Source organism: Lolium rigidum, chromosome 3 (genome assembly GCF_022539505.1).
Source record: "Lolium rigidum isolate FL_2022 chromosome 3, APGP_CSIRO_Lrig_0.1, whole genome shotgun sequence".
NCBI lineage: Eukaryota > Viridiplantae > Streptophyta > Magnoliopsida > Poales > Poaceae > Lolium > Lolium rigidum.
In genome coordinates, this window is record NC_061510.1 from 180,030,611 (window position 1) to 180,050,761 (window position 20,151).

Sequence of the window (20,151 nt, forward strand, 5' to 3'; positions counted from 1 at the left end):
AGCATTGTTCGGAGACATCTACTTGAGATCACCCACTGTCGAAGACATTGCTAAGATCCTCACTGTCAATGAAGCTCGAGGATTTCCAGGGATGCTTGGAAGCATTGGCTGCATGCATTGGAAATGGAAGAACTGTCCGTTTGTCTGGCAGTGAATGTACAAGGGTCACAAAAAAGGCTGCACTGTGATACTTGAGGCAGTGGCTACCCATGATATCTGGATTTGGCACTCCTTCTTTCGTATGCCGGGATCCAACAACGATATCAACGTCTTGCAGTGCTCGCCGATCTTTTCCAAGCTTGTTGAGGGTCATGGTCCACCGGTTAACTTTGTGATCAATGGCCGACAGTACAACAAGGGATACTATCTTGCAGATGGTATCTATTCAAAGTGGGCAACATTTGTGAAGACTATCTCAAGCCCCGTCCCCCCGAAGGAGCAGGAGTTTGTCAAGGAACAAGAAGGTTGTCGAAAGAACGTCGAGCGTGTATTTGGTGTCCTTCAGCAGAGATTTGATGCAGTCCGGTTTCCCGCTTTGACTTGGTCTCAAGATCAGATGTGGGTGGTGATGAACTGTTGTGTGTGCTTACACAACAAACAAGCTGCACCATATGACAGAGATGGTCCTATTGCACAGCCTAATCACCAGGTGCCGGCATCGTGGGCTGCGTTCATCGCTATGCGTAAGGAGATTCGAGACTTCACAATACATCAACAGCTGCATGATGATCTGGTGGAGCACATATGAACGCTTCGAGGCAACACCAACTAGTTTCCATTTGATTTATTTGAAAACTTGTCAATTTATTTGCTTATTTTGTTGAACTATAACGTTTATTTGTAAAAATAAGCAAAATATTGGTAAAACTGGTCAAATTCGTCGAATTGTGCTAGATATTTAGCAGTCAGGGACGTTTTTTCCTGAAAAACATCGAACACCGGGCGTCTACCGAGAAGACGGCTGAAACTTCGCCGCTCCCCGTTCAAAACTTTCATCCAATCCAACGCTATTTAGCGCTGGATTTGGCAGCGCCAACTGCTGGAGATGCTATGAGGAGGACACAGATCAGGTGACATGCACCTTTTGCATGTCACCGGGTGACATGCGGCCAAAAACCAAATTTAAATATTGCGAAAAAATCTGAAAAAAAATCATGCATGTTCACAGCACATATTAAGATAATCCCTAGAAATTTCAGATCAAAATTCGAAACATACATCGAGAAACAAAAAAGACAAATCTGTCATGAATAGTTCCCGAATTCAAATCTAAGTTTCTCTGTAGACTATTTACATCTGAGTTTGTCTTTTTTGTTTCTCGATGTACGTTTCGAATTTTGATCTGAAATTTTTAGGGGTTATCTTAATATGTGCTGTGAACATGCATGATTTTTTTCAGATTTTTTCGTAATATTTAAATTTGGATTTAGGCCGCATATCACCGGGTGACATGCAAAAGGTGCATGTCACCTGATCTGTGTCCCTATGAGGAACGGGGCTAGGGATGTAAACGGATCGGATCGGATATTGCTCTTACCATATCCTTTACCATATTTTTGTAACGGATTCGGATCGGAGCGGATAATGGTCGGATGCGGATTCGGATGCGGATTATATCGGATTACGGATATGGAGCGGATTCGGACCGGACTCGGATCGGATGCGGATTATTAAGAAAATATACATATAAAAAAATAGAAGTATGTTTTTTATGTAAAATATGTTTGTAATTATAGACTATAGCTAAATGTACACACTTGTTGGTACAACAAAGTAAATTGCGTGCTAATAGAATACATAGTTTAGCCGATGAACTAACTATATTATCTAAATATTTAGGGTTGGGCTAGTTTTTTCAGATTATCCTATTTGTAGACCTCGGATAATCCGCAAAAAATGACGGATAATCCGTATCCGTCGGATAGTATCAATACCATATCCTCTACCGTATCCGTCGGATAGCCGCTTGATCACTATCCGCATCCGTATCCATATCCGGCGGATTTCTAAAATGCATACCATATCCTCAAAAACGGATACGGATGCAGATTCGGAGCGGAAATTATCCGTACCATTTACATCCCTAAACGGGGCTTCCGAGATGCGAGGTGGCTCTAGCGCAATGAAAATTGCCAAATTGATGCAGCCCACCGATGACGCCTGAAGATGCTCGCAGAAAGAGCCGAGAGCATGTGCCAGGCAGAGAGATGGATATTCCCTCCACCAACCGAAACGGGCAGAGGATCCATGAGCCGCATCGCATCATGGCTCGCTCGACACTGACGGTTCACGTGTCCTCTTGGCCACCGGTCCGTATAACAAACCGGGCGAGCTACCCCTCCTGGCCGCGCCGCGCCACACAGCCCAGCGATCCAGCCATCAAATTCCCTCTCCTAGTCGCGGAGGCGGGAGATTCGCAAGGCATGGCGGAGGAGCAGTTCCTGGCCGCGGCACTGGACGCCGCCAAGAGCGCCGGCGAGGTAATCCTCCTGCACCACTGACCCCATCCTCACGCCTCTCGAGCCAACTCTGGATTCCTGATTTACTTTCCTCTCATTCTTCTACCGATTTGCGCGTATGTGCAGATCATCCGCAAGGGCTTTTACCTCACCAAGAATGTGGAGCACAAGGGCCAGGTCTCTTCTTCCTCCCCTCCTCCTATTCCCCCCCTTACGCATCCATAAATCTTTTTGATGGGGAGTTGCTGTTTGCCTTGATTGGACTGGGATCTGGTCATATCATAATGGTGCTACGAATTCTTGTTTCTGTTGCAGGTCGATTTGGTCACCGAGACTGACAAGGCCTGCGAGGACCTCATCTTCAACCATCTCCGGAAGCTCTACCCGGACCACAAGTTCATCGGCGAGGAGACGTCCGCGGCGCTTGGATCCACCGCCGATCTAACCGACGAACCAACCTGGATCGTAGACCCCCTCGACGGCACCACCAATTTCGTCCATGGGTAATCATCATGTTCTGCCATGCCATGCACGCTCTGCTCTGCAGTGCTGTGGTACCCTTGTTCTGTTCTATCCCCTTACCTACGACTACCATGGTTTCTTCCTTCGCCCTTCTCATCTCATGCCACCATTCTTCATGTTTCTTTTCACATTACAGCTTCCCTTTTGTGTGCGTCTCCATTGGCCTCACCATTGGGAAAATTCCCACTGTTGGGGTCGTGTACAATCCCATCATGAATGAGGTAAACATTGATTCTATACTTTATTTCTTTTCCTTATTACTTGTGGGGCAGTACAGTGTAGGAATTAGTAGACCCATGCAATGTATGGAAGAATGCATGGACTCATTTTTTCTGTATACCTATAAATTATTGTTTTTCGGTCATTTTTTGTTAGCCTTTTTTTTGCAACTGCACGAATCTTAATATCTGAATTGGCGCTTCTCAGCGGTTACTTAGTTATTTCTTAGTCGTCTGAGAAATAATTCTTACAATGAAGCAAGCATTTCATCTGTACGAGTTATATTCTTATAATAATAAAGGCTGTTTGAATGATTTTTTGGACTTTTCTTCGTAAACCTCAATTCCAACAATATGATCTCGGAACACAGATTAAAGTCTAATTTCCTGTTTCTTCTATTAGCTTTTCACAGCTGTTTGTGGGAAAGGTGCTTTCCTCAACGGTTCTCCAATCAAAAGTATGCACTTACTTTTTCTTCTTTAGGTCCTCATATGTTTACAATTGACATTCAATAGAATAAAGCTTACACATTTTCCTTCTCTGATTACTCGTGCTAATTTGAATATACACCGTTCATGTGCAGCATCACCTCAAGATGAGTTGATGAAGGCCCTTATGGTAACAGAGGTATGTGACAGACACTACCAAACATTATTATTTCCATGTACTTCACACTTTTGCTGGCTTTGCTGCTACTCCCAGTAAGATTTCATCACAAAAGTTTAGTTGCAATAGATTATGCACTCAGGAGATCAGAATAACGAAATACATGACCACTACTAGGTTTTATTCAGATTGGTCCAACACCTTACCTTAAATATTTGACTGGGAGCCTTACAAGCCAAGTTGCATGAATGAGAAGCAGTAATCCAGGACTTCTGCTTCTTTACCTTACATAAAGCTTAACTGTAGACCTTACTAGCCAAGTGCATGAATGAGCTAAAGTGATCTAGGACTCCCTTTTTTGAATCTTTTGATCCAGCCTAATTATCATATTTTCGAGAAAGTTTATACTAAGAAAGTACACGATGCGCCTGTCGAATGTTGATATTTATCTGGCAACACACTGATGTAGTAATGTGTAGCTACTATGAGCTAATGTTTTGGTGGTACACATACCAATATGAGCGTCCCTGTAACGTCCATTTGTAGATGTGATGAGTATAATTGTGTGGATCAAATCTGTCATTGTCACGTCAGCTGCCTTTTTTGTATATTATTCTGTGTTCCTTATTGTAAACATGGATCAATGCTTGAGCTGAATGTGTAAAATAAGCTATGATGCTTTGTTTTGGCCTTTTTGTGAGTGGGAGCATGCCATACTGTTGGTGTTATCTGACGTATTAGTTTCAGTATAGGAGACAATTAGTTTAAGCCTGTCATACCTTATGTAGTGCACCACTGATAGCTGGAACTTTTTTTGAATGACAATTTGGACTATATAACTGCATACTGCGTATTTTCTTCACTAATACTTATTATTAGCAACAAGAGCTTTAGTATTGTGCCATGAAAATTTAGATCTGGACCTTTCACTTCCAAAGAATTTACTGGTAATCATATCAATTGAGCAGGTAGGAACCAAAAGAGACAAGTCCACTTTGGATGATATAACCAACAGGATCAACAAGTTACTATTCAAGGTAAACCTTGTAAAAGTAAGATATATATTATTTTGTAGAATGTTAATATTCTAACAGGGTATCCAATCTTTTTTGCAGGTTAGATCTATACGGATGTGTGGCTCTTTGGCCTTAAACATGTGTGGAGTTGCTTGTGGTAGGCTAGATTTGTGTTATGAGATCGGATTTGGAGGCCCCTGGTATGGTTACTGTCACTAGTCTTGCATAGAAAAGATATAAACTAGCGGTCGTATGTAATTGTTAATTTTTTCCTCTAGGGATGTGGCCGCTGGAGCGTTGATTCTACAGGAAGCTGGGGGTTTCGTTTTTGACCCGTAAGTTACCCGTCAATATAATTATATATGCTGCAGGCTCTTACTATTCCACATAAGTGTGATCGGTATTGCTATCTTTTCTTCTACCTTTTAATCAATTCTGATTTGCAGGAGTGGTGGTGAGTTTGATTTGATGGCGCAAAGAATGGCAGGATCAAATGGGTACCTCAAGGATGAGTTCATCAAAGCATTGGGAGATGCAAGCTGAATAATCTGTTTCTTCTTTCGAGGTAGAATAAGAATACATGATCGCCTCACCAATAATTTACGAGGCCAAATTTTCGTGTAGTTCCATCTGAACATCATGCATTGTTGTGCAAACATCGTGGATGTAGTGACATTGTATTCATTGGATAAAATATATATGTGGATGTTTTGATCGTTATACTGACCGTGAAGACATGATGAGTACTTATTAGTTATTATGCTATAAGAGAGGTGCTTCAACTGATTCAGTGCTTGTGACATCCTAATTTGTGTTGTGAGCACACATCGATAGCTCACCTCGGATGTGAAGAATGGATCATCTGGAGGAATGAAATGAACGGATGTCATGATGCCTAATTTATGATCAACAAGATACTGGTGTCTAGTACTATTACCAAGCAAGTGCTTCCAAAGGGATTGAGGTTAGGGCAAGGTTTAAAATAGCATGCTATTCCTTCGCTAATAGCGCACTATATCATATTTTGACAGTCCATGATAAATTTTAATAATTTTACTTGCTACGACGCTATTTGAGAAATAACATGTTATATCGCTCTAGTTTTAGCTCACATTGGCGCTTAGTGGAGAACGGACTAGTGGTGGGGGTTGAGCTCAGTCATAGGAAGATCAAAGATGGCATTGTCTGTCTAGCGTGCGGCAGAACTGAGGGCTTAATCCACCGTTTCTGGTCATGTCCTCACTCGGCGTCCGAGTGGTCGTACATGAAAGAATTCATAGGGCTGGAGTGTGAGACGCCTCCAAGGAGGTTGGCTTGCCATGCTGAATTGAAAGGCTGGTTACTTGACTGGATTGGGAAGGGCCATCAGAAGGAGCTTGAGCTGGCTTTTACGTTGATCTACAACCTGTGGCAAGCAAGGAATGATGCCAGGGAATCGCAGCACTTGCAGGACCCTGCTGTGATCGTGCGTAACCACCATGGAGGCTTTCTAGCGGGAGCCTGCCATTTTTTCACCAATGTTGCTGATGCGGAAGGGGCTGAACTTCATGCATGTCGCCAGGGACTTCTGTTAGCGAGGAGGTTGCAGGTTGCGAAGGTCGTGTTGGAGACGGACAACTCAGTGGTGGTGTCCAAACTAGTCCAGGAGGAGGTAGACCGGTCTTTTTATGGTCCTTTAATTGAAGAGATCAAGGAACTGCTTCACTTCGAGGTTTCGAAGAAGGTATGGTGCAAGCTGTACGTCGAACGGCAAATAGTGCTGCTCATAGTTTGGCTAAGGAGGGCTGCGAGAATAATGTGTCTAGGATTTGGCTTGGTGTTCCACCAACTTTTATTGTAAACATACTGGATTTAGATGTTTCGGTGAGGTAATAAAGCTCACAACGTTTCTCTCAAAAAAGAAAAAAAAAGTTTTAGCTCACATTTTTTACAACCTTTGATACAACGGTTTGAGTTTTCCTCGTTAAGAAAAGAAGGAATTTCCTTTTGTTTGTTGTGGTGCTAAACGTCAGCCTGTCAATTTCCCTTCTGAATCTGAAGATAATATCGTTAATACTGATATTTTTTAATAAATAATTTATGCAATGCTATTACCTCGTGAAATATTGATGTTAGACTTTTAAATAATTGGAGGAGCTATTTTGATACGTGAATATGTATGTATGAATCTGTCCCTTTTGGACCGAAATCTTTTATTTTTAGATTTTATCTGGTATTTTTTTCAAAACACTATTTAAAATATAGCACGCTACTAGTACAAATATACATAGTATTTAGAGGATGCCGCAGTTTTTTTTAGCAAGCTATTTTAAACCTTGGGTTAGTGTGGTGGTATTGCGGAACAAGATGCCAAGCAAGTAGAGACGCGCACCGTGTTGCATTTTTCGGGAATTATTCGGAGGCGAGGGAACCGGGAAGGGAATCCATGGAAGCGGCAACGGCGAGCTCCGGATTCGGGTCCGGGCTAGGGCTCGCGCGCTCTTCGCCCAGGCCCATCGGCGGCCGCGGCCGTTATCCTATCCGTCTTTCGCTTCGGCATCCGCCATGGCCTGTCTCGCGCCTCGTCGTCGCCGCTGCTAATCCTCAGCAGCAGCAGGGATTGGAAGGGGGACAGGCGATATGCGCCGCCATGGAACCCGAGAGGGGCAGCCCCCGCGAGGTGAGAATCAGATCACCTCGCCCGTCCTTCTTTCCCCTTCCGGTTCTGATTTGCCCGTGACGGCAGCCAGCTCCACCCATCCTGTTGCGAATCTGTGCTGCAGGTGATGGAGGAGATTGCGAGGTGCTACGAGCTCGTCAGCCGCCTCGGCAGGGGCGCCGTCTACCTCGGTTCCTCCAGGGTGCCGGCCACGCATCCGCACTACCACCAAACTGCGGAGCTCGCGAGGGAGGCAAGTTTCATCATCTCCCTAGCTCATGTACCAGCTTCCATCTCTTTCTTGTACTGCTACTTCTCAGCATCTCAACCGAATCAACTTGTGAGATGTGTCTTTCTCAACTTCTCAGCATCTCAACCGAATCAACTTGTGAGATGTGACTATGCAGATTTCACCAGTTTATGCTTCAAACCCACAAATCATCGAACCACCCTATTATAACTAGCCGGACAATTTGCGAATTTGTGTATAATGATGATGATGAACCTGTATTTGCACATGGACCTCAGATAGCCAAGCTGCTGGACTGCACCACATGGACTGGTGCCGGCCCTGGCCTAATGGATGCTGCCAACCAAGGCGCCCTCGAGGCAGACAAACCGGTCGGCGGCTTCAAGATTGGCAAAGAGGCGGGGGAATGGACAACCTCAAACTTCCACCCTTACCTCCCCTCAGAGTCTTACCACACATGCAGGTATCTTAATCTTCAAACCATGTGGTGCAAAGTATTGAGATTCATCATTGGAATGAGAGTAGCTCATCGGGGCTATCTCTATTTCAGGTTCTTCTCGGCAAGGAAGCATGGCTTAGTGGATGCCGTGGTACGCAACGATGCCACGGTGAAAACCGCCATCGTTGCATTACCCGGTGGGATTGGGACGCTAGATGAAGTTTTTGAGATCATGGCGCTGATTCAACTAGAGAGGATTGGGTCCACGCTCCCGGTCCCATTCTTGCTTATGAATTATGACTCTTACTACTCCGAGCTGCTGGAGTTTCTGGATGATTGCAAGGACTGGGGTACAGTTGCTCCAGGGGAAGTGGCATCGCTGTGGAAGGTTTGCAATGGGAACTATGATGCCTTGGAGTACTTGGCACAGTTCTACAGTGTACCTGCCGGGGAAAGGAATTATGACATATCACCGCTGTCGAAGGAGCACAGGTCTCCTCCGTACACCATCACAAGATGACACGATGCAAGCCCTTTTCAAGAATGTTCTCCTTTTCCTTTTGCATCTTTCATTGTTGAAAAATATCATCACTATGTTGTGGGGCAGCTATAATTTTTATATGAAAACATGACATTTGTTATGTTGTATTGGCATACAGTTGAATCAACAAATGGGTGCAACACAATTCAACCAGTGTGCAAAATGTATTTCCATTTAGGTCATGTACAACTGTGAACGGCAATTTTCTCCTGCATTATAATAACAAGACTCACAATGCTGTAATATCAATTATACAAATGGAAATACAAAATGTCATAATACAGCAGTATAGATGCAAATTTGCCCCAACAGATCATAGACATGTAAATATAAAATGAAAGATCAAATCGATGCTTGTTTCCTAATTGTCAACCAGGCTCAGTTGACGAGTAACTCAAGCAATCATCGGCTTCATTCATTCGAATTCAGTTGTAAAAGCAGCCCGCCAAGACTGATCATCGTCGCAGGTGGACTGAGCATGGCTGTACTCTGGTGCGCCGGCGTTGCTCTCCTGGCGGTAGAATCCCTCCAGTGCTGACTCCGGTAGCTTGCTCTCTGCAAGGTAGTGCTTCATCGTCTCCACCTCCATTTCGTGCTTCTTCCTCATCTTTTCCAGCTGCTTCTTGAGCTTCTGGTTCTCCTGCAGCATGGCCGCACTCTTCTCCTGCAAATCAAAGTAAACCAAATAAGTTTCTTATTTCTGTAATCCTATGGTATGCTGCGCCAGTTGATTAAGTTTAGCTGCTTTGAACTGACCTTTTGTTGTGTTGATGCCTCCTCTGCTTCTCTCAATCTCACTAGTAGCTCTCCAGCTGCATGCACTGCCTCAGCAGTGTCGCGGAGCTGAATGCGGAGCCTCCTGTTCTGTTCTTTCAGTTGTGCCCTCTCCTTCTCTCGGTCAATCCTCACGGTGGAAAGCTCTGCAGCGAGGGCAGCAGCGAAAGCGGTCCCGCAGCCCTTCCTGCCTGCTTTGGCAGCTGCCCTCTTCACCTCTGAGATCCCTTCCATCACTCGACGGTGCCTCTCAAGAAGATCATTGTACATCTCCTGGAGCTCAACATAATGTTCAATTATCCTGGCATGACCATAGATGGCTCGTTGGAGGGCGTCATCCAGCTCTTCAGTGCACTTCTTCTCATTACAGAGCTCCATCTTTGTCTTCTCCGCGTGAATCCGGTTGGATTCTAGGTCAACCCTCAGCTCCTCAGTGAGGGATATCCATTTGCTCTCGGACTCCATCCATTTCTGCCTTTCTTTATCCAGCTCATATTCCTGATCCGTGCTGCCATTCCTTATCTGGTCTAGAAGGCTATCATTTGTAGATCCATCTATGAGATGTTTTACTTGATCCTTCAAATTCTGGATTTCATCAAGAAGTGCTTCCCTCTCATTCACATTGAGTGACACCTTGCTATCTTCACACAGTTCACCAACCTGATCTTCATCAGTTAGTGATTGTTGGCGATCTGATTGTTGACCATCTTCTGCTCCTTTATGTTGCTCAATCTGCAATTTAGCAGAGAAAATTGTCAAGGAATGGAAATAATTATCTGAAGAAATTTATTCATTTGATCGCACTACATACCAAAATGGTCAGCTCCTTTATCTTTGCTGCCTGTTCTTCACATAAAGCTTCAAGCTCAGCCTCTCTCTTTGAACCAGTAGTCAAAGAGACGGTACCATCCTGCTTGAGTAAAATGTGTAAGTAGATGGCAATAGATGACAAGCATAAATTGTGTCAACAAAATAGCATACCTGGCGTGAAGCATTGGCTAAGTCATTAGATGTGATGCCAGTGGCCATTACAATCTGCTTCCCTGAGTTTATGTCTTCTGAATGGTCGTCATTTGTACCCAATGCTTTCTTGCAGGATGAACAGATAGTGGAAACTGAACCGACATGCTCCTCAGGTAACGAATGAAGAGCTGAACTTGCTTTTGCCGACTGACGGGGGTTCAGTGCAAAATGATCAAATGATAGGCCCACAAATGATTTTCGTGGGGATGGATTCTGTTGATGGTACTCGATAATGTGGAGGCCCCGCTGGAGGCTTGCAGCCAGCGAGTCGGTGGGACTAAGCTTGCTCGACTGTAAGGATGAACGCACTGCACTCTTCCTAGACATTTCAACAGTCAGATCTCCTGGGCTGGATTCACTGAGCTTGCTGGGAGAGAACCCTGGTGATGTAATGCTCTTTCTTGCCTTGTGAATCTTTGGAGAGGAGCAGAACGTTGGATCTTGCATTGGCCCTAACTGTGGGGAAGCACAAATTGATAGACTAGATTTCATGTCAGACACCTGCTCTTGATCAGCATCTGTATTGCTGTACACCTTTTGAACCTCTTCCTGAAGTGCACCTTCTCTATCATCCATGATAACCTGATCATCATGTTCACATGTTTTTGGATTTCCCTTGGAGCAAGGACTGTCCTCTCCACTCTCGGCGTCCAGAAAGTCATCAAGAGTGTCTTCAGATGAAGAATGAAGCTTGCTAATTTGATCACGCAGTTCATGTACATCATCTTCATCCACATCCATTTCATCTTCTGATTCAACCTCTATATGAGGCAAGATTAGAGAGCGGTTGAGGCTCACTCGTAGACTGTGCAAGCTTGCACGAGCATTTTGTGCATTGAAGTATCCAGTCTCACAAGTTGTGTCCTGTCCAGACTTGGTTCTTACTAGTTCATCCTGAAGGGTGGTAAAATAAGTAGCAAATTTCAGTAAATTGTTGCTTGATTTTTGAAAAAATAAATGTTTACACATGTGTTACTTCTCTTGAGGTAATACCTTCAACTGACGGATCTGATCACTCAATCCATTAACATCATCTTCTGATATCTCATTTATCACAGCCTTGTTTGGCATAAGTTTTGCTCGCTCACCAAACCTTAGGGTGCTTAAGGTGTCAGATCTGTATCTGCATTCCCCAGCAACAGGTTAACTTAAGAAAGTGTATCTACCCCCAAAAGATAAAGAACTCAAATGTAAAGGGCATAATACGACTCAAGAACCGAACATACCTATGCTCTGAAGAAATAGAACATAAAAATGTAACCCTTGAATTTCCACCTAGTGTATCTTTCAGCACATGTGTCAAACGGGACTGCCTGTAGGGCAAGTCATCTTGCTGAGGCTTTGGCTCTTCTGAAAGAATATTGACTAGTTTTCTGAAACCAGAGAGTTCAAATGTGAGGCATCTGTGTTTCTACGTAATAGTCTTGTTAACGTTAAGATCAAGTGGTAAAGATGGATGGTGTATTAGTGTCAATATTGGCAAAAGTAATAATCATGCAACCCAAATAAGAAAAATATAAGTAGATACAAATTTCTACATTATATTTGTTAAACGAAAGATAAATTAGTAAAGATGCATGGTACAACTAGCAAAATTTTCAGTTATGCGGTCAGACTAGGAAAAGGATTTTCATTTGCATTCCACATTATATTTGTTAAATGAAAGATAAATTAGTAAAGATGCATGGTACCACTAGCATAATTATCAGTTATGCGGTCAGACTAGGAAAAGGATTTTGTATGAGTCATGGAAAAAGTTACATACCCAAGGGTTGAGAGCGACTTCTTAACGTGTCTTTCTTCTCGTGTAAACTGCTTGCCATTACCCTCAAGTTCATCAATATCAAGACCAGCAAGATCAACAAAGGTAATTTTGCTAGTTTTTGAACTACTGAAGCCATTTGACGAGAAATCCTGTAATATTAGTTGAACAAAGTAAGATAAATCACCATATCAGTATGCACTGATCAATTGACCAATAATTCAGATAGTACCAAGAACAAGCTTGGTATTAATCGATATCAAGACCAGCAAGATCAACAAAGGTAATTTTGCTAGTTTTTGAACTACTTAAGCCATTTAACGAGAAATTCTGTAATATTAGTTGAATAAAGTAAGATAAATCACCACATCAGTATGCACTGATCAATTGACCGATAATTCAGATAGTAGCAAGAACAAGCTTGGGTATTAATTTCTAAGGTGCATAAACAATGCTTTAATGTGAAAAAAAGCAAGCAACCGAAAAATATATTTGCGCAACACAGTTCATGATGGGAAGAAGAGTATCGTTACCTTACTCCAAGCTTCAACCACGCATGTAAATATCACGTGCGAACGTGAATTTTTTAAGTTCATACTGTCAGTGCCAATTTTTCTCTTTGATAGGCCCTGTAAAAGGAAAGAAAACTGATGCTAAGCAAGAGATGTATTACTGAAAACTTGACTAATTTAGAGCAATTAGCAACAGCACTAGAACAATGGCAGATTAAAGCATGGGATAATTATTGTAGACAAATAATGATGTGGAGACCATGATGCAGCGTAAGCAATATAAATTTGTGATCTGAACATGACAATTGCGCTGGCAGATTAAAGCATGGGATACTTATTGTAGCAAGATAATGATGTGGAGAACATGATGCAGCGTAAGCATTATAAATTTGTGAACTGATCATGATAATTGCACTGGTTTACAGGGTAAGCTGTTTGTGTTGCTTTAAATTGTCTCTTTCGTGTGAAACATATCTGAAACCCTAATACTGGTTAGTTTTGTTGGAGTACTCCATGCAAACAGGATCACCATCAAGATTTACAAAACACAAGGAAAGCAAGCTAGAAGTTCTTATGAAATAATCTTTAAAAAAACATCAACAAAGTATTTTGTCAATTTTGAACTTTCTTCAAATAAAATCATGATGTTAACTAGACAATGAGCTCAAGATATCTTTATTGGTTTCTCTGGAAAGTATGCCGACTCATTAATAAATGGTAATATTGGTAAGTTTTTGTTCGATTACACATGTTAACAAGAAAACCTTTCTGAATCTTTCCAAATCATGCCCTTTGACGATGCTAACTAGATATGTGTTTTTAGTGTCTTGTTTATAAGGCAACGACATCCTAACACACTACCCATAATCATACAGGGGACAGTATGAATAAGAAGTCATTGTGTTTGTACCTTCATCAGGATCTGATTTACGTCTTCAACCGTTGATACATACTCGTCAGTCAAGTTCTCAACATGGATACCATTGCCAGTCGTTTCTCTTATCTAAAGGAATGGAGATGAATAAGTTATCCGCATAAAGCAGTACAATTGCAGACTTGAGTGCAGCTTCCTTGTGTAAGGATAATACCTGAAGGTTACGCTGAGATGGATCCAGCAGGTCATTGATCTGCTCATTAAATACCTGCAAGATAAGTATTGGGTTCTCGTTTCAGTTGTGAATCCTGGGAGCATTGTTGTTTCGGTTCAATTCAGAAGATTGGAGATTACTTACCTCTAGGAAGGAGCAGCGGCATTGGTAACTTGTTTGCTTCTCGGGTGAAGTCTCTTGCTTCTGCACAAGGAAGAAACAATGATAAGATACAAGACAGCAAGAAATCAGAAAAATTTCTGCAAGCACGAGATTAAGAAAGTGGCCTTACGCCTTGGATTTGGGAGAAGAGGTGTTGGAAGAAGCGAGGCACGATGCCGCTGTCGGCGCGGTTGGAGCGGCTGTCGAACATGGCAGCGAGTGGGCCCCACATGGTGTATGTCTTCCCTGTGCCACTCTGATACACAGACGCAAGCATCAGCAATTCAGCAGGTGGAATGGAACAGAGAGCATCGCAGAAACCAAGGATCCGTGAGCATGGCAGTACCTGGCCATAGCACACGAGTGAGGTGTTGACTCCAGCAAGGGCGCTGTCGATCATGGGCAGACCCACCAGATTGAACGCATCCTCCTGCCAATCACCATGAAGTCTTTCAGGAAAACTGACGGCCGGTTGCGGCAAAGGTCTAGAAGCAAGCTGGTGCGAATCAAGTGAAAGATGATTTACTACCTGGGAGGCCCTGTCGTCGAGGAAACCGTCGACAGCGAAGGCCCGGTCGCCAACAGCTACGGAGGTCGGGGAGGTCTTGCGCACGAAGAAGAGATCCTTGCCGTCGACCGGCAGGCTGACCGCCGGCCGCACCCGCACCACGACCTGCGCGAAACCGCGACAGTCATCATCAAGAGAAGCCCGCAACTTTCAGCTCACCCGTATAACAAGATTATTAGAAAGGAAGGGCGTCTGGCGTGAGCCGACGGATGGTACCTTGACGGGTGGTTCGTGGTCGGCTGGCGCACGAGCGGGCGCGGCGCGGTTCTGGTCGGCGGCCTCTGGCGGTGGTGGAACAGCCGCTGATGCGGTTGGCTTGGATTTGTTGGGCGGGGACATGGGCGGCTCGGCGGCGGCGAGGTTGGGGTGGAGATTCTCCTGGTCGTCGGCGGCGGCGAACGCGGAGAGAGAGCGCGAGGCCTGCCGCTTGAGGTTCCGCCTCAGCATCTCCATTGCTGTCAACTGGATCTGCGGCGGAGCAATCCGCAAATTTGAAGGAGAGAGAGAGAGTGGGGGTCGCTTGGTTGTAGTAAGATGCAGATGCGTGTGTGTAGTCTGTATCTGTATGATGAGGCTTGACTGGGCTAGCCGTTGTAATTCAAAAAGTTTTGAAATGGGGAGGCGGAGGTGGTCGATCGGATGCGGATGCGGATAGACGGCTGAGAGGCGCGCCGCGTTGGAAGTGGGGACGGCGTATGGATAGCCGTTGGGGACCCAATTCGCACGCTCCCGCTACCAAAGGTTCGGCCCCATCCTAGCCGGATTATTTTAGTTTGTCTCACTATGTACTGTATAAGAGAAACCTGGTATGTTTTTTTTTTTGGAAAATGATTAGATTTTCCCCGGGGTTGTCCCGCAGCCTACTGCTCACACGTGCGACGCGTGTCCCTGGGACCCACCTAACCACCGAACAAGTCGTCCCCTATCTCCGTTTTTTCCCTTTACCCTCCCCAATTCCTGATGCCCCGACCCAATTCCTGTGGCCGGCTCCGGCGATCCGCCTCGCTAGAAACCTACTAGCCGCCGGCCATCCTCCCCCACCACCGCGAAGTCTCCCCGACGGCCAGCCCCTACGCTGGCTTGCCGCCCTAGGTCAACATTGGCCGGTCCTCCCTTGCAGTTCCTTGATTCGTACACAACTGCGGCGGTCTCCCGCCGCTAAAGCCTTCGCGTTGAGATTCTGCAGCTGGCGCCACACCGGGAACCCGCAGGGGTGGCCGTGCTCCCTTGAGCCCGTGCCCGCAAGCCCCGCAACATCCAGGGGCATTCCCGCGTCCAAGTCGATGTGGGTGCCCATATTGCTACAACAGGCGCGGCCATGAGTTCCGCGCGGCGGCTGGTATGCCCGTGTGCTGCTGCCGCCGGGACAATGCGAGCTCCCGCAGCCGCCCAACTTGCTTTTCCGAGCTACACAGTCTATCCCCTGTTCATCTTTTTTTTCTCTAGTGCTGCCTACGCAGATCAGTGGCGCTACCTTAGGCCAACGGTCCTTGCTACTGTAGGCCAATGGGGGTGCTACATTGGTCAACGACGTTGATACCAACTCCAGCGGATGTGCTTCAAATGATAGATGGCGATGCTACAAAGGTCGAAGCTGCTTTCAATGGTGATGTGTGTTACTACTGACGGGATTGTTTCTTTGGGATATTTGCTTTGGCCGACGGTGATTTGCTACATACCTATATCCTTTTTGCTACAATCTTTTGTGGTTTTGCTACAATAGTATAAAGTGTTGCTACTATATTTCCGACGGGAGTCTCCGGCGAAGTCGGTTTTGCTACCGAAGATTTTTTTTCTTAGGCGAGGTCTCCGGTGATATCTCCTACGAGGTGTTTTTGTTGCAATAGCATTTTTTTGCTACGATGTCTACGAAGAGGTTTCCAAGGACTCTCCGGCGAGCTCAGTTTTTTTGTTTTATTTCGTGGGGAACCCTTTTTTGCTACACTGAAGCAAAAGAGGGATGTTTTTTGCTACCCGACAGCAAAAGTGGGAATGAGTCTTAGTACTATCTGATCCGACGGTCAATTCAATCGAACGGCTAGAACCCGGGGCCGGGAAGGGGAGACACCCAGCAGTTTCCATGTTTTTTTTTCTCAGAGCTGCAAGTGGGTCAAAAGTTATTTTGCGAAATAAATCTATTTTGCAAAATGATGTTGTCATAAAAAAGAGGGTACCTGTAATGTCCCAGGTTTAGAGACGATCGAGGGGTAGATTTTAGAAAGGGATGTGCATTGCATTGTAATTTACGGGGAAATTTCGCGCTTTTAAACAAAAACTGCATCGAAGGGGGACAGGTTTCTCTCTCGACACTTTACAGGGTTAGGGTTTCGAGAGAGCTATGAACTTGTTCCTACTTAGCTAGATTAGGGTTTTGAGAAGAGAGAAGAGATGATGCATCACAATCTTAAGTTGCATGATTGAATTCTCAATTAAGTTGCATGATTGAATTCAAACCAAATTTGAATTTGAATTTCATATTCAAACATCAAATTGATACCACATCATTCAAACTTAAGATAATTCAATAAGTAATTAAAAGTAATCAAGAATATAAATAATACAACAATTATATAAAGCTCATTAAGGAAAATGGGAGCTTTATTGATATACACACAAAATACAATGTCATTTACAATATCCATAATTAGAAAAAGGAATATACAACACTTTACAAGAATTGGAAAAAAATTAGAAAAGAAAATAAAAAGAAAAGTACAAGGATGGATCCTATCCTAAATACTACAAGATCATCTTCACTTGATCTTGGACTTGATGACCTCCATATTCATCTTGATCAATTGTTGATCCCTGCACATAATCACAACAAATAAAAGTTATGCCAAGTGGCATAGCCACTTGGAAGGTTAGAAATCAAATGAAAATATGAAATAAGCAGATAGGACCAAAGTGGCCGAGCTGATCCATGCCACAGTCAAGTTCCAGGTCCAAGTGCACAGCACTTGTCTACACACACACACAACCTGCTCACAGGGCTGTGTGCATGCAGCACACACACACAGTGAGTCACCCAAAGGGAAAGGTGGAGCTGTCGACCAGGGATGCAATGGCTGGCCACATATAAGCTTTTCCCATCCAAAACCCTAGTCATTTGCTTCATGCATCGACAGGCAGCAGTGGTAAGCCACCAAGAACAGCAAGAATAGCTCAAGAACACCAAGAACAGATGAACAGCTAAAGCTGTTTCATCCACTCCACAATCACCAGAAATTAAACCAAGACCACAAGCTTGCTAGGAGGAGCAGGGCAAGCAAAAGATCATCACAGAAGCAAACCCTCTACACCAACAATATTTCTAGGAGCCGGAGTGAGGTATACAAATCATCGGGAACAAACCGAGATGGTTTTGTTCATAAATAAGCATATGCATCAAGCACACACAAGCAAAAGGGTGTGAGAACTAGTTTGTATCATCATCCGGCTACTAAGCCTTTTGGTGCAAGCAAACTAGAGAACAGAGCGATGGGAGATTTCCAAGGGGAACATTGGCATGTCAACAAGATGACATACCGGAGAAATCCAACTCTGGATTAATCCCTAACTAGCCATTCAAAATCATCTAGCACCTAAAGCCAAGCAAGCCATCAGATATTAGACAGATCATGTCCATTTTTGTTGTCAACAGCAAAGATACTGGAAAACCAACATGGTTTCTTCCAGTGAGATATTCACCAAATCACAGACCAGCCAACAAAGGTGGGAGCTACCCTAACGAAGCAAAGATTTGTCGTCAGTGGCCACCTCAACCACTTCACCAAATCCCACAGAGAAGCCATGCACAAATATCATCACCCAGATGGGTTCAAAAAGGAGCTAGGGTTCCCAATAGATGTTGGCATCCCTCTAGCTCAATCTTATTAATATTAAGATGATCATTACTGATAAACAGCTCATATCATTTATCTATTTAGCCAAGCAAGGAATTACAGATAAATGAAACAGACCAGTAACCAAGCACCAACTCCTTGCCAGTGAACCAATGGCTCACTGCAAGCATCAGATGATGCTTGAGCAAGCATTACCATTCACTAGCACAAGTGTATGCACCACACAGACACCAGGAGAGCACCAGCTAAACATAAGCATGAAACATCAGCCAGTCACCAAGCATCCGATGATTATAAGATCATCAGAGCTTGGCAGAGCATGCTAGAGCCAAGCCTAGCATCAACACATGCACCCTATAAATTAATTGGTCACAGAACAGGAATAATGGCCTAGCAGACAATCAAATACATGTTATATAAATGTATACAGAAGCACATCATCAAGGGATGGTGTTGTTTAGCCCACAGTGCATGCTCAAGTGAGCAATACTATGGATGATAGCACACTCGAAGAGCACCCATGTGCACTTGGTTCTTGCAAATTTGCAAGAAATTGCACAATATAATCAAGCCAGGGACAGGATTATGCACACACAATATGTCCAAGTGACAGTAAAAATAATAGGAGCAAGCCAGTAGGCCATGAGCATCACTGGATGCTCATGAGCAATCACAGGAGGGCCACATCAGGAGATCACCATGAACAGAAGTAGCTAGGAAGCACAGAAGCATGGCAGTAACAACACAGCAAGCGAAGCATACGCATAGCAAGAGAGCAAGCACATTAGCTAGGAGCCATGGCGCATGTAGGCAGCAGCAATGAGCACAGCCTACGAACGAGTATAGGCACAAGGGACAGCAGGCAGTGGCCAGAGCTAGCTCAGAAGAACAGGAGAGGAGGATGAACTAGCAGTAGAGAAGGAAGAAGCAAGAGGATGGCGGCGCACGTACCTGGAGCGGAGCACCATAGCGTGCCACGGCGGCACAGCGGCACGGGCCACCACGGCAGCGCCAAGCCGCGCCTGGCCTGACGTCGCCGAGCGCGAGCGCCCCAGCACCGCCACAGCACCAGGAGCATCGGCGGCGAGGAGATCACCATGGATCCCCACAACAGGCGAGCAGATGCGACGAGGGCGAGCGAACAAGGACGCCAGCGTCAGATCGACGCGGACCACCGTGTCCGCCGTCGAAAGGCGGATCAGATCCACTTGATCTCGCCGGCGGCGACCGCCGGAGTTGGCCGGATTAATTCGGCGACGGCGAGGCGACCACGGCATCGCGAGAGCCACAGAGAGAGGGGTTAGGGTTTCTGCGCGAGGAAGAAAGGGGCGAGTGGGCTGACCGAGCCCAAGTGTGGCTCGGGTTAGGGTTAACCCGCTGGGCCGCACTGACAGGTGGGCCCAGGGGCAATTCAGTAATTTCATAATTCCAATAAATACAGAAACTTTGAAATTATATAAGAAATGTTTAATAGCTCTAAAAAAATAATTAAAAATATGAAAATAGATCAGCATAAAATTCTCTATCATAATAAAATACAAAGGGGAATTTTTGAAGACAATTAAGAATAAGTCTTCATTTGATGATTTAAATAATCATTTAAATCACACATATAATTTTCAATAATAAAAATAAGTCCATTAATGCATTTGGACTTTAAAAACACCTTGACAACATTTCAAGGTTGTAATTTACTTTAAACAGAGTATCTCCAAATCAATCTTAGT

General features: G+C 44.5%; 3 protein-coding genes across 3 annotated transcripts; 2 read left to right on the forward strand and 1 right to left on the reverse strand.

The window, feature by feature from the left end:
- The first annotated feature begins 2,322 nt into the window (after positions 1-2,322).
- Positions 2,323-5,542, forward strand: LOC124698732 (inositol-phosphate phosphatase). The gene is made up of 10 exons (XM_047231177.1): positions 2,323-2,480; positions 2,586-2,636; positions 2,775-2,962; positions 3,118-3,202; positions 3,603-3,657; positions 3,784-3,827; positions 4,775-4,843; positions 4,922-5,022; positions 5,101-5,157; positions 5,269-5,542. Exons 1-10 carry the CDS (start codon positions 2,424-2,426, stop codon positions 5,363-5,365), a joined length of 804 nt encoding a protein of 267 aa, XP_047087133.1. The 5' UTR covers positions 2,323-2,423; the 3' UTR covers positions 5,366-5,542.
- Positions 5,543-7,226: 1,684 nt separating this feature from the next.
- LOC124698733 (probable cytokinin riboside 5'-monophosphate phosphoribohydrolase LOGL3) lies at positions 7,227-8,835 on the forward strand. The gene is made up of 4 exons (XM_047231178.1): positions 7,227-7,481; positions 7,585-7,713; positions 7,989-8,173; positions 8,261-8,835. Exons 1-4 carry the CDS (start codon positions 7,248-7,250, stop codon positions 8,667-8,669), a joined length of 957 nt encoding a protein of 318 aa, XP_047087134.1. The 5' UTR covers positions 7,227-7,247; the 3' UTR covers positions 8,670-8,835.
- A 270-nt stretch (positions 8,836-9,105) lies between these two features.
- LOC124698734 (kinesin-like protein KIN-12C) lies at positions 9,106-15,032 on the reverse strand. The gene is made up of 15 exons (XM_047231179.1): positions 14,796-15,032; positions 14,541-14,684; positions 14,358-14,441; positions 14,142-14,267; positions 13,994-14,053; positions 13,850-13,903; positions 13,672-13,764; positions 12,783-12,878; positions 12,253-12,401; positions 11,714-11,860; positions 11,481-11,610; positions 10,446-11,381; positions 10,276-10,374; positions 9,447-10,196; positions 9,106-9,354 (listed from the first exon to the last, which is right to left on the reverse strand). Exons 1-15 carry the CDS (start codon positions 15,030-15,032, stop codon positions 9,106-9,108), a joined length of 3,354 nt encoding a protein of 1,117 aa, XP_047087135.1.
- Between the last annotated feature and the right edge of the window lie 5,119 nt (positions 15,033-20,151).

What these genes read in the sequence shown, in the direction of transcription:
- LOC124698732 (XM_047231177.1), top strand. Translation starts at nt 2,424, where the DNA reads ATGGCGGAGGAGCAGTTCCTGGCCGCGGCACTGGACGCCGCCAAGAGC. An exon ending in ATGTGGAGCACAAGGGCCAG is followed by an intron (nt 2,637 to 2,774) that starts GTCTCTTCTTCC and finishes TTTCTGTTGCAG; the next exon opens with GTCGATTTGGTCACCGAGAC. An exon ending in TCAACAAGTTACTATTCAAG is followed by an intron (nt 4,844 to 4,921) that starts GTAAACCTTGTA and finishes TCTTTTTTGCAG; the next exon opens with GTTAGATCTATACGGATGTG.
- LOC124698733 (XM_047231178.1), top strand. Translation starts at nt 7,248, where the DNA reads ATGGAAGCGGCAACGGCGAGCTCCGGATTCGGGTCCGGGCTAGGGCTC. An exon ending in AGAGGGGCAGCCCCCGCGAG is followed by an intron (nt 7,482 to 7,584) that starts GTGAGAATCAGA and finishes TCTGTGCTGCAG; the next exon opens with GTGATGGAGGAGATTGCGAG. An exon ending in GAGTCTTACCACACATGCAG is followed by an intron (nt 8,174 to 8,260) that starts GTATCTTAATCT and finishes TCTCTATTTCAG; the next exon opens with GTTCTTCTCGGCAAGGAAGC.
- LOC124698734 (XM_047231179.1), bottom strand. Translation starts at nt 15,032, where the DNA reads ATGGAGATGCTGAGGCGGAACCTCAAGCGGCAGGCCTCGCGCTCTCTC. An exon ending in TCGACGACAGGGCCTCCCAG is followed by an intron (nt 14,442 to 14,540) that starts GTAGTAAATCAT and finishes GGTGATTGGCAG; the next exon opens with GAGGATGCGTTCAATCTGGT. An exon ending in TAAATCAGATCCTGATGAAG is followed by an intron (nt 12,879 to 13,671) that starts GTACAAACACAA and finishes TTCCTTTTACAG; the next exon opens with GGCCTATCAAAGAGAAAAAT.